The sequence below is a fragment of the Salvelinus sp. IW2-2015 genome, linkage group LG20 (genome assembly GCF_002910315.2).
Source record: "Salvelinus sp. IW2-2015 linkage group LG20, ASM291031v2, whole genome shotgun sequence".
In the NCBI taxonomy this organism is placed as follows: domain Eukaryota; kingdom Metazoa; phylum Chordata; class Actinopteri; order Salmoniformes; family Salmonidae; genus Salvelinus; species Salvelinus sp. IW2-2015.
In genome coordinates, this window is record NC_036860.1 from 45,363,091 (window position 1) to 45,376,272 (window position 13,182).

Below are 13,182 nucleotides of genomic sequence, written 5' to 3' on the forward strand. Positions count from 1 at the left end.
AGTTTACATACACCTTAGCCAAATACATTTAAACTCAGTTTTCACAATTCCTGACATTTAATCCTAGTAAAAATTCCCTGTCTTAGGTCAGTTAGGATCACCACTTTATTTTAAGAATGTGAAATGTCAGAATAATAGCAGAGAGAATGATTTATTTCAGCTTTTATTTATTTCATCACATTCCCAGTGGGTCAGAAGTTTACATATACTCAATTAGTATTTGGGAGCATTGCCTTTAAATTGTTTAACTTGGGTCAAACGTTTCGGGTAGCCTTCCACAAGTTTCCCACAATAAGTTGGCTGAATTTTGGCCCATTCCTCCTGACAGAGCTGGTGTAACTGAGTCAGGTTTGTAGGCTTCCTTGCTCACACATGCTTTTTCAGTTCTGCCCACAAATGTTCTATAGGATTGAGGTCAGGGCTTTGTGATGGCCACTCCAATACCTTGTCTTTGTTGTCAGTAAGCCATTTTAACACAACTTTGGAAGTATGCTTGGGGTCATTGTCCATTTGGATGTCTTGAGATGTTGCTTCAATATATCCACATCATTTTCCTCCCTCATGATTCCTTCTATTTTGTGAAGTGCAGCAGTCCCTCCTGCAGCAAAGCACCCTCACAACATGATGCTGCCACCCCCGTGCTTCACGGTTGTGATGGTGTTCTTCGGCTTGCAAGTCTCCCCCGTTTTCCTCCAAACATAATGATGGCCATTATGGCCAAACAGTTCTATTTTTGTTCCATCAGACCAGAGGACATTTCTCCAAAAAGTACGATCTTTGTCCCCATGTGCAGTTGCAAACCGTAGTCTGGCTTCTTCCTTGCTGAGCGGCCTTTCAGGTTATGTCGATATAGGACTCGTTTTACTGTGGATATAGATACTGTTGTACCTGATTGTACTCATCTCTAGGAGACAGAACGCGTCTTCTTCCTGAGCGGTACCACGGCCGCGTGGTCCCATGGTGTTTATACCTGCATACTATTGTTTGTACAGACGAACGTGGTACCTTCAGACGTTTGGAAATTGCTCTCAAGGATGAACCAGACTTGTGGAGGTCTACCATTTTTTTCTGAGGTCTTGGCTGATTTCTTTTGATTTTCCCATGATGTCAAGCAAGAGGCACTTGGTTTGAAGGTAGGCCTTGAAATACATCCACAGGTACACCTCCAATTGACTCAAATTATGTCAATTAGCCTATCAGAAGCTTCTAAAGCCATGACATGATTTTCTGGAATTTTCCACGCTGTTTAACGGCACAGTCAACTTAGTGTATGTAAAATTCTGATCCACTGGAAATCTGATACAGTGAATTATAAGTGAAATAATCTGTCTGATAACAATTACTGGAAAAATGTATTTTGTCATGCACAAAGTAGATGTCCTAATCGATTTGCCAAAACTATAGTTTGTTAACAAGAAATTTGTGGAGTGGTTGAAAAACTAGTTTTAATGACTCCAACCTAAGTGTATGTAAACTTCTGACTTCAACTGTACATACTTTAAAGGTCCTACACAGTCATCCTATTTTGCAAGTAAAAATTGCCTTTGAATGACCAAAACATCACGCATAATATTTTTCCGCTCTTAAAATGCTCAGAATTGAATATATTGTACCCTTTCTCCCATCTCTAACTATTAGGAAGCATGAAATAACAGGCAGAGGTGGAAAAGTACTCAATTGTCGTACTTGAGTAAAAGTAAAGATACCTTAATATAAAATGACTCTAGTAAAAGTAACCCAATAAAATACTACTTGACTAAAAGTCTAAAAGTATCAGATTTAAATGTRCTTAAGTACAGTGGTGGGAAAAGTACTCAATTGTCATACTTGAGCAGTGGCGTGCCGTGGGCCTGGGGCCTGGACCTTCAGTGAGGTCCTACACAGTCCCACCCGAATTAATCCACCTCTTATTACCATCATTATGATGCCATGGCTCTAGACACTATACATTTAGACAGAAACGCAGTATAACCAGGCGTTGCGTCACCTTGAAATTAACAAAAATTGACATTTTTGGGTAAACAGTGCAAAGTATAATTTACGCTATGGCATCCATTCACAACACAGTGTGTTTTTGTGGGCATGCTGGTAAGTAGCTTGCTAACAGTCCCACCACAGATGAAAGGTTACCAGTGTCTTTGGTCATACGTTCTGCTTGAGCAAGCTAACGGTTTGTAAATGAAGCCAAAGCAAGGCGTAGGCGGACATGTGATGAGGATTTTAAGGCAGTACATATTTAAATTAATTAAAATTATAAGATGTTACTGGGACTGTTGATATTGCAAACACACAACTCAAAGCAATAGGCAAGAGAAGAACATGTATTTCTTTTGCATTTTGAACATGTTTATCTAACCAGCTAATTTAGCTGTTCTGTGTTGCTATCTAATATTAGAGCATGGATAAGCTTTTTAATTGAAAAAAAATATCATGCCTGTTTATTTTGAAAACCCTATTTGGACGTTCTACAGTTAGAATACAATTATCCACTTTTCCCTGAATGTTGACACTTATTTCAGGTCTCAATMCAGTTTATGGAAACTCATGACAAAAAGCAAAAGAAAGATGTCCAAACAGCCAGCTACAAAGCACAGTGTCCCCACATAGCTTTGCATCAGGTCCTCTGATGAACCAATGATCTCAGGTCATTTGTCCTACTACTCACTAGAAATGTACTACTACTCAAGCATGAACTACAATGTTGCCTTTTATGGCTTATTCATGACATTACTCCTAAGACAATCTATAGTCTTTAAACAAGTGCTGATTATAATCTTTCAACACCGCATTTTAAAGAATTGCCATCGATAAAAAAGATAACTTCACGGGGTACACGGGAAATCAGTAAAGATAGTTTCAAGTGCTTAAGACACATTCCGGAGGTTATTATATTGTAGCTCCAAGATATCAGCAGTATTAGCTTTCAGAGCCTGTTCAACCTCCCTAGTGATTAAATTGATAAATAGGAGTTATGACATTTTACAAATAAAATGGATTTAGTATTGTCAAAGTAAGGCCTAGGTTCAATCGGATTAAGCGTTAACCAGCTGGTCTGAGTTGGCGGTGTCAGAGGTGTTACTGTGTTGGAGCTTTCAAATCGGTGAACAGCTGCTTCTGTGATTGTTGTCATGAAGCCACACCCACCTCACTCACGATAGAAGTTCAGAAAGAGAGTGTAGGCTATATAGAAATAATGACCCTCAAATTGAAAATCATTCAACAAAATAATGATAATTTCTATCAGCCTAATTGAGGTATAGATTACATCTCACATTCAAGTGTTCAAGCTTGTAAACAAGGCCGCAAGGGATTTCTCTTAATGCGTCTCCATGCAGCCAATGGCAATGTTCGCTCTAGGTAGAATGCCGGGAGCCACTTGTGGATTTGACAGCTCTAATGCGGTTGTTGGCTAGAGCAGATCTGACAGAATCTAGCCCTAAGAAAATAATTTTGGGCCTTGTGTTGATTTGGTGTTTGGTGTGGAGTGGAGTGGAATGGTTTAATGGGGCTGTGTACAGGGTGGGGGCTGGATTCAATCCGTGTCATGGAACATTGTCTTTGGATTTCGAGCTGTAATGTGGAATTCCCCCGATGCTTCTGCGATGCGGATTGAATCCAGCTCCTGGGTGTGTTGCGTGGCAGTAATATTGTGAAGGAATAGTCATGGAGGAAATTAGATTTTTTTTCAGGTGGAAGCGGGCAGGGCCATTTGCAGGGCGAACACGGACATTGACGGCATGGCTGGCACAATCTGCACAGACCTGGATGTGTATTTTGTCGGTGGGGATCGCTGCTGCTTCATGACTAGTTTGAATCATGCTGGCATGTTGTTTTCAGAGTTCAGCTGGGCTTGCCATGTTCGGCACTGGTGTTTCATGCCTGTGTATTTCATGTTTTCTGTGTGGACCTGTGTTTTTGCAATAAAATAAAAAAAGAACACAACTGAAACGCTGGTTCACCAGTATGAATGAAATTGCAAGCCGCTTTTTTGTCCAAGCCCTTTTGTCCGTAAAAGATGGTCTGTTTGCATCTGTCAATTTATTGGCTGTTCAGTATCCAGTCGACCTGTCCCCAGAGCTTCCTATACAGTTCATCTCTTTCCATAACGTGCTGAGGCCAGAAATGAAGGAGAATGAGAGGCTCAATTAAAGATGTTGCAGAACTGCTGTATTTGAAGCACCACTCCTTTCTGCCCAGTTTCCCTGATGTTGCTACGGCAATCAAGCTGTTTTTAACTCTCGCTTCTGCGGAGAGCTCATTTTCTAAACTAAAACTCATAAAGAACTACCTAAGAAGCATTAGGCTCTCGGTCTGATATGTGCTTTTGAACACCGGAGTAACCCTCCACTCATTGCACCAGAAACAAACACTTAGCTTCCAAGTAAATKAATTTAAAGGTTTATGAATGTCTTTTCGACGGTTACTGTCAAAATGATTTATTAAATAAAGAAAGAAAATAGACATCGATGACAGGCACATGGGCTAGTGGGGACCATAAACAAACACAATGTTAACAAAATAACTCCTGACTCAATGTTTACCTCTTGGATATTTATTAAGTATTCTTTGAACGTGTCTCTACTGAAGGATGATGGTATTGTACAGTATATTCCACTCATTTGGGTTTGAACAACAAAAGGAAACAATGGGGATTCAATCGAAACACCCATTAAAAAACAATTAATGTCGAAACAAAGTCATACAAACAAAATAAAACACTTTCCATTGACGTTGATGKTAAAGGGAAGAAGGGAAGGAAGGAAATCCACAATTCTCATGTAAATAATGGAACAAGCCCTAGATTTAGTTGGCAAGTTGAGACACCGGAGACATTGGAAAGCAAATTGTAGCCATTGATTAAATTCTAAATGCATCAGCCACTGGGCGCTGCGCTAACTGGGAGGGATCAAACAAGACAAACTGGAATGTCTGGAAACACTCTCCACAACGAGAGGGAAACACCCTTAATAACAGACCTACTAGGAAAAAAAATCTTTAGATTTATGATGCCACAGTTGAAAAGAATGCAGAATCTGACGATCAATCTTCACAATACATTTGGCTACATGTTCCGCCTGAGGGTGATAGAACCCTGGTTTCAGTTTCTTAATTGCTTTACGAGGAAACCTACTTATCAAGCAGCTTTTTATTGTTCAAATGGGTATATTGCAGCATACACGACATGAGAGAGACATGAGAGAGACATGAGAGGACAACTAAGGGTTTGTACTGCTACAGCAACTGGAAAATATAGAGTGTAGTAGTATTACACTATCAATAAAAAATGAAAATAGCAAAATCATAGGAAAGATCAAGATATATCCAGAACTTAACCATCATTTATGGACACAGCAATCAATTAATAAGTTACACATAATAATTTCAAAGATATCAGTGACCCCTTGATCCTTGAACCCTGACCCTTCCCTCCAGCCTTCCATCTTCCCTTTAACTCCCCCTCAGTTGAGTCCATAACGGTGTGGTTTGATTGACATGCAAGACCAAACCCCCAACTGGTGCAGTCCCGGCCTATGGGAGACAGAGCTGCCCGGCTCTGTCCTGCCCACTCTAGGACTTTACTTCCTGCTTCTTCTTGCTCTGGAACTTCCGGAACTGTGATTGGATGGCCACAGCAGCCTTCTCCGTCTCCGGAGCCTTCATGTCGATGTCYGCAAAGTCCTCCTCAGGAGCAGCCTTCTTAGAGTCATCTGTAGTGAGGCAATAAAGACGGTGAGAGACTGGAAGAGAGAGTGGGACAGTATAGAAAAACTGGGGAGTCTTACTGTATGTGACTCTACCACAGTTGGGGTCACTCTATTTCATCCCTCCATCATGAATGGAAAAGGTCACCTAAAAATGGGACAGTTTTCAATTCATGAATTGACTGAAAAACCTTTGTTAATAGCTATAGAACGATTCAAAGTTCATAGAAATGTGTTTAATTTGAATTCAATTCAATAGATTATGTTTAAAGAAGCAGCCTTTTTCGAGCGTATACAGAGGGTAGGGGGCTTTGCATCTTCAAAGACTTTAAATCAGGGGATAAAATGTGAAATATGAAGCAAGGCAAGCCTTTCTAATCTCCCATACATTTACATGCTGTCATGTACTCTCTTCATCCAGGAGGATTTCATTTTCTAACTCCCCTTTCATTACTCATACATTTCCCCCTTTAATCTAGAAGACAAAAGACATGTACATCAGAATATATATTTTTTTTTATTTACTTACAAATGTAAGGTTAAATGTTTCCTAATACATAGATAATCACAGCCAAAATGCCAGCAAAGACTAAATGAGTTCAGATCAGTGCCCATGCTAGATACCAAAGAGGGAACATTCTGTGAATATTAAGCTTTGGTTGATTGCTTAAATATGAGGAGTGAACATACAGAATTGTATGYGTGAAGTGACTGTGAATGTAAAAAAGCAATACTGGGTCCAATTTCTGTGATGCAGGTTCAATTCCTAGGTCTCATTCCAACAGCATTGGGATGCGATAGTATACGCCAGTCTCCATTCACATGCATCTACTATGTGTATTGAATACTGAAAGATCCATTCCTTTACAAGATGTCACACATGCCATATGCATTTTAAATTATACATGGTTGTGAATGTACACTCTTAGAAAAAAAGGTGCTATCTAGAACCTAAAAGGGTTCTTCGGCTGTCCCCATTGGATAACCCTTTGAAGTACCTTTTTTGGTTCCAGGTAGAACACTTTTGGTTCTAGGTAGAACCTTTTTGGGTTCCATGTGGAACCCTTTCCACAGAGGATTTTACATGGAAACCAAAAGTGTTCAACCTGGAACCAAAAAGGGTTCCCCTATGGGGACAACCGAAGAACCCTTTCGGAACCCTTTCTTCTAAGAGTGTACTAACATATAAAATGTGCACACATGCAGCAAAATGAACAACATACGTTTAGGTTTAGATGAATTTTCTTCACGACCTTGGCATCCTTTGAAGACAAAATGTTTTCAATGGAGAGGAATGTACATTTCATGATTGCAGAGCCCATACAATTACTCTCCAAGCTATCTTTCCTTGTGTAATGGAACAGTGTGGGGACATCCCATTTCACTGTGGGCCTAACCCATCTAAATTGATTGAAGTCAGTGGCTATTGCCAGTGTGGGTGCTTTGTTTTATAATATAGTTTTTGGAGGAAAGGGATGTTTCTCATGTACATATCTTATGTTCTTCATAAACAGACTGAGTTCCCCCCCCTCCCCCCCCTCCTCTGATACATATTGCACACTTCACAACAAGGTCACAGTCCTCCTAAACCATGAATTGAGACTTGAGGAGGTGCATGTGTGAATATCWAAATTTTCCCAAATTGATGATGTCTTCATTTCTGGGGGAGATGGTAAAAGGTCATGTTGGAGCTGGTGACTGTCTGATGTATGCTGCTCAGGGACACTGGGACAATGATTGATGAAGGTATAGTCTCAGAACATCTTGGTGAGAGCACTCAGTAGGCTATGGAGGGGTATTACAATAGCTGGAATCCAAACTACATGAAATCCCCACTACCAAGTATATAGTTCACCAAATTTGTCTAGAATAAAACATAGTCAATATAATACTGAAAATAGTCAGCCTTAAAATAACTATAGGACTGAATGTGCGATTGTGGTAATAGATCATTCACTCATGTTACTAGAGCAGGCATGGGATGCCATTGTCAGTCTTTACATTATTATAGGTCCCTATGGTACATGTATTCTATCAACTTAAGCTTAGGCAATAAAATATGACCAAACTGGACTAATACAAGTTGATTAGGTTACTAACAAAAATAAAAAGGTGAAAACAATCAAATGGAAATTGGCAAATGTCAAATAAACGTCATTCAATCAAATTCAATTGACAGGAGTATGGTATTTGTGTGGCTTTTACCTTTGGATTAAACTGAATGACAATGCAACTCATCGTCCAACCAGTTGAGACTAAAATCCATATGAACACCAGGTCTCACTCTTTATACTGTCATCAGTGGCTCCAGAAGGGTGGAGAGGAGGCTCACGGCCACCCTGTTATGCTGAAGGAAGGATCGATTTAATGTGCAGAATGGCCAAATGAACCCTTTTAAAAGTGATTGGCTATCATTAACCTGCCGGMTTCATTGTGTTTTAGGATGAGATTCCAGGGATGGGGGGGAAGGACATAGTATATGTTACATCAATTGATTGTATTGTGTATTGTTTAAAAACTTAATAGGATCAATTGTTGGCTCTGTCGATACATACAGACTACAGGAAGTAGGAGGTTTCACCTTCTAGTGTACAATATGACTATCAAATTCCAAAGTCAGGGAAAAATCTTGGGGAATCATCAATTATTTGATCCAGAATCTATTTGAAGTAGGACTTTAAATTAGATTTATCCTGTAGTCACATTCACTTTACCTGAATGACTGAATTCTACACGTAATGTCATTTATAGATATCAAAGGATCCTCCAAAGTATTGCAAGCCTAAGTTTGACRTCTCTAACTCTGAGGATTTGAATGTCATTATCATGACAACAATACCATGCTCCAGCTTGGAAAGTAGGTCTTTCTGTGAATTTCAGGCATGAATGTACCCAAGGTAGATTGTCTTTATTTCTATAATGGCATATTTTCTTTCATAAAAAAACACAAAAGAGAGTTAGTCAAGACAAAAGATCTGTTGAGTTATGAGAAATCTCTGATTCTCTGTTTTTGCTGTTTTTGGACATTCTGCTCTCCATGAGTAGAGCAATGTGGTCACATGAACCAACATGGATGGCGTTTTCAGAATTTCACAAGATGATTTTTAAAAGCAGGATATTAGTTAGTTACAGCAGGCCTACGTGATGTATGTTGTGTATTTTGTCATATTTTTCCTGTATAAATCCTGTACACACCTTGTCCAGCAGGTTTGCTGTTTCCACTCATGGCTCCGGATCCTTGTCTCTGCAAAGGAAGAGATAGAGAGGGATCAATATTCCAATATTCAATACTTTACATATGGGGCAAAACTTAGAGGTAGACCAGTAGCCAGAAGGTCTCGGGCCGTTTGTGTACATACATGCGTACATGTGTGAGCTTCTGCTGAGACTTCTGCTCCGTGGAGGAAGCCCACACTCCCCATCCTGCACATCACTACCTGAGTTATTAATACAGTGCTTTCAATGAATTTAAACACAGCAGATGAGCTTTGATGCCAGGTAGGCGGCTGAGGAGGAAAATCACAACAAAAAAATGGCAGTGTCCTCAGTTCCCCTATAGAAGTGGAAGGAAGGGGAACAAATTTCAAAGCTTTGCCATCTGTCTCACTGTTAGTGTGGAAGAAATCCCAAGGATTCACTGAGGTGATGGGATGGCATTCCTTGTTAGGTCTCATCTGTCTGTGTTATACTCTGTCACATGGGGTGAGGTTGATACTGGGGTTTACCAGAGGTTACTAACACCCTCCCTTACTCTCTCCATCTCATTTTCTCTCCCCCTCACTCCATCTCTACCTTTCTTTTCCTCTCCCACACCTTCTTCTTCTCTCTTCCTCTCTCCCTGCACCCTGCAGCTCTCAACAAACAATGCCTGAGCAGACAGGGGCCATGGCTCCGGACCCAGAGAGAGAAAGAAAGAGAGAAAGAGAGCGAGAGCGAGAGAGAGAGAGAGAGAGAGAGAGAGAGAGAGAGAGAGAGAGAGAGAGAGAGAGAGAGAGAGAGAGAGGCAGAGGAGGGATGGGAAGCTAATCCAAGTTCAAAGGAATATAACACTCCTCCATATCAGGCCACATTAGAGCCATGAAATGAACTTCTACAGCCCAGACCAGCACTCCAGTGCAGTGCCACACATAAGACACTACACATTGCAGTCTATCCTCTATGTAGGGAAACACTGTCAAGGAGTACCGTAGGCAACACTAGGTAGGAACATAGGGATCGACTGAACAGGTATACAAACAACACAACGGACAAGAGATCCTATAAAAATTTATTTGATTTATAGGACAACACCTCCAAAGACTGCCACGCAAGATACTGTAATACAGGCAACTACAGTGAAACAACAACACACACACACAGACAAGCTCAAAAGTTGACATTATGAGTTGGTATTTCCCAACTGGAAAGGAGAGGATACCTTTATTGCTTTTCCACTGGTGCTGCTGTGATACAGTAGAGAAGCTCAGCACATATAGAGTGGTTACAGAGGTTAATGAAGAAACAGTCATCGCTATCTAATCTGCTCTAATCTTTGTGTTGTTGATCGTTGTCATTGGTGACCCTCTAATTGTTTAATGGTTGTTTTCTCTTTAATGACACGCAAGCAACGGCCAACAGATGTGAAAGGGAACAGCTGATGAAAAGCATCAACATGAAGGATGGTTTCTCCTAGTCTTCATCAATTTGAGGAAAATCCCTGATTTAGGGTTGCATCAGCTCTGTGAACGCACCCGCAGTCTCTCTACACACTCCTCCCTCTCTCACTTCTCTTCCTCCTCCTCCCTCTCTCTGTGATCCTTCTCTCTGCCTGGATATGGTTAGAGCTTACATAACCAGGCTGGTCATAACGTTCAGGAAGATTACTCTGAACAAACTGGCACATTTTCCATATCTTTGCTCTCTCTTTGCTCTTTTTTTCTCTCCAATGAGTCTTTTATCTCGCCCTCTTTCAGCTCTATCTTTGTTTTACAGCGCCTAATAAAATGTGCCCCAAAAAAATTATACATTTGCATGAGGCTTTAGAAACCATGAGTGAATTCCAAATGAGACGTTTGTCACGGCCGCCTGATTCTCACGTTCCCTCTCACTTCTGCTTGGCTCCTTGATGCTTATCGTTCCCGCGCTCGCTCATGCCAGTTTAGCAGCTATTGCCAAAGTCCTGCCAGCAACATCATCAACAAACCATTCAAAACATTATCACGTATTCTATATTATACATAATTATGGGTCACATGCTCAGTGTGGTGTGGCGGCTTTCCACACTGAACAGTTCATTAGGCGCAACAAAGTGTGGGCCGTTGTCTGTGCTGAGTGTGATGTGATGAAGCTGTATCAGTCTGTTAATTAATAGGGTTACACATGGAGCACAGTCCCTATCTGAGCCACTTTACTAGAATACTTTAGAGGATTGAGCGGGCACAACAATAACATCCTCACACGCCCTCTGCCTATCTCTCTCTCTCAAGCATGCAGAGGAGCAACATTTGAGGGTAAAGGATCTTGATTAGCATGACAACGTGGTCCGTTAGGCTCTTTTGCTGTTGTTTCTTTGTTGTAACTCTGTGGGTTGGCATCATTAGTCCACCAATAGAGTAGCATGTGGATACAGACTGAACTTGCCGTGTAAGCAGAAAGCATCTTCCATACAAGAGGAGATAAAGCAGTGGATCATGAATATTTGGTGAATGATGTCAATGCTTCAGGGTTTGGGGAGATGTGAACTGCCTTACTTGTCTTTTTGGGTGAAACTAATGCAAAAGAACAGTTTTTGCATTTTATAGCCAAGATAAAAAACCCACACGAAAGAATTTGTGACTGGCAAGAGTCCCACCAAAATACATGGAGACATTGACATGAACTGCACAAACAGAGTTATTAGCATTTTGTCTCATGAAAGAAGGCTTGAATTAATATGTATGTCTGAATGAATGAATGAATGAATGAGGGACACAATGTGCACTGCCAGTTTGGCACTGAGGAGAGACCAGCAGATTTGTCACGCACCTGCAAACCTGTCTCTGGAAGACCTCAGCATCTACACACGCACGCACATACACACTCACACAAATGCTCTCTAACTCTCTCTTCCAATTCCTGAAAATCTTTGCAGTGGAATGTGAGCAGGGACCGTCTTCAGAACTGACTGCTTTATTTCTGATTATATACACTACCGTTCAAAAGTTTAGGGTCACTTAGAAATGTCCATGTTTTTGAAAGAATAACGATTTTTTTGTCCATTAAAATAACATCAAATTGATCAGAAATAGTGTATACATTGTTAATGTTGTAAATTACTTTTGTTGCTGGAAACGTCAGATTTTTTATTGAATATCTACATATGCGTACAGAGGACAATTATCAGCAACCATCACTCCTGTGTTCCAATGCCACGTTGTGTTAGCTAATCCAAGATCATCATTTAAAAGGCTAATTGATCATTAGAAAACCCTTTTGCAATTATGTTAGCACAGCTGAAAACTGTTGTATTTCAATTTATGCTCAGCCGTGCCTCGCAAGTGCTACACCAACTGATTTAGTTTGTTATCAAAGCTCAAGTTTTGAAATATAATATGGTCTGAGAAGAACAATATTGGCAGGTCAGGCATATGCTGTGATAATGTATTAGGCATACTGCACAAACCTCATTCCTACAGAACTGTTTTAATTAGGTTAAAACATTTTAAGCCATGTTTAAAAATAAATCTGAGTGGTAGATGCCGGCTTGCTTTTGACCGCGAAAGTGTAGATATAGGTGAGGAGACAGGTTTAAGAAGGATTTTTAAGCCTTGATACAATTGAGAAATGGATTGTGTATGTGTGCCATTCAGAGGGTGAATGGGCAAGACAAAGGTTTTAAGTGCCTTTGGATGGGTTATGGTAGTAGGTGCCAGGTGCACTGGTTTGTGTAAAGAACTGCAACACTGTCACGACTCCTACCGAAGGTGGCTCCTCTTCCTGTTCGGGTGGCGCTCGGCGGTCGTCGTCACCGGCCTACTATCTGCCACTGATCTTTTCCTCCCCCTCCTTGTCTGTTTATTAGTAAACACCTGTTTTTAGTTAGGTTAATTAGTTGGGCTTTATTATCCAGCCGGCCCGCCTGCTGGGTGTGCGGGATTGTTTTATGTGTACTCGTGTACACGCCTGTAAGTCATGGTTGTTCGTGTACGTGAGTTATTTTCGGGACTGTTTAGTTCCCCTGTGTTTTGTGGCATTTGTTTTGAGTGGCGTCATTTTCACCTGTGTGGTGAATAAAGAAGTAGCGCTACTCTGAACTCTCTGTCTCCTGCGTCTGACTTCTTCCTCCACTACACCCCGGGCATTACAAACACTAATGGGTTTTTCACGCTCAACAGTTTCCCGTGTGTATCAAGAATGGTCCACCACCCAAAGGACATCCAGCCATCTTGACACAACTGTGGGAAGCATTGGAGTCAACATGGGCCAGCATCCCTGTGGAACGCTTTCGACAACCTATAGAGTT

General features: G+C 40.8%; 1 protein-coding gene across 2 annotated transcripts in view; it reads right to left on the reverse strand.

Moving 5' to 3' along the window:
- Positions 1–4,896: 4,896 nt before the first annotated feature.
- The window catches only part of LOC111982044 (calmodulin regulator protein PCP4-like), a 31,392-nt gene continuing 23,106 nt past the window's right edge, over positions 4,897–13,182 (reverse strand). Inside the window, exons 2-4 of one of the 2 annotated variants that reach the window (XM_024013572.2) lie at positions 8,898–8,946; positions 6,926–6,964; positions 4,897–5,708 (exon numbers count right to left, since the gene is read on the reverse strand). In XM_024013572.2, the coding sequence (XP_023869340.1) occupies positions 5,569–5,708; positions 6,926–6,964; positions 8,898–8,946 (228 nt within the window). In that variant the 3' untranslated portion in view covers positions 4,897–5,568. The remainder of the gene's footprint in view (positions 5,709–6,925; positions 6,965–8,897; positions 8,947–13,182) is intronic. The other variant, XM_024013573.2, reaches the window with a different exon arrangement.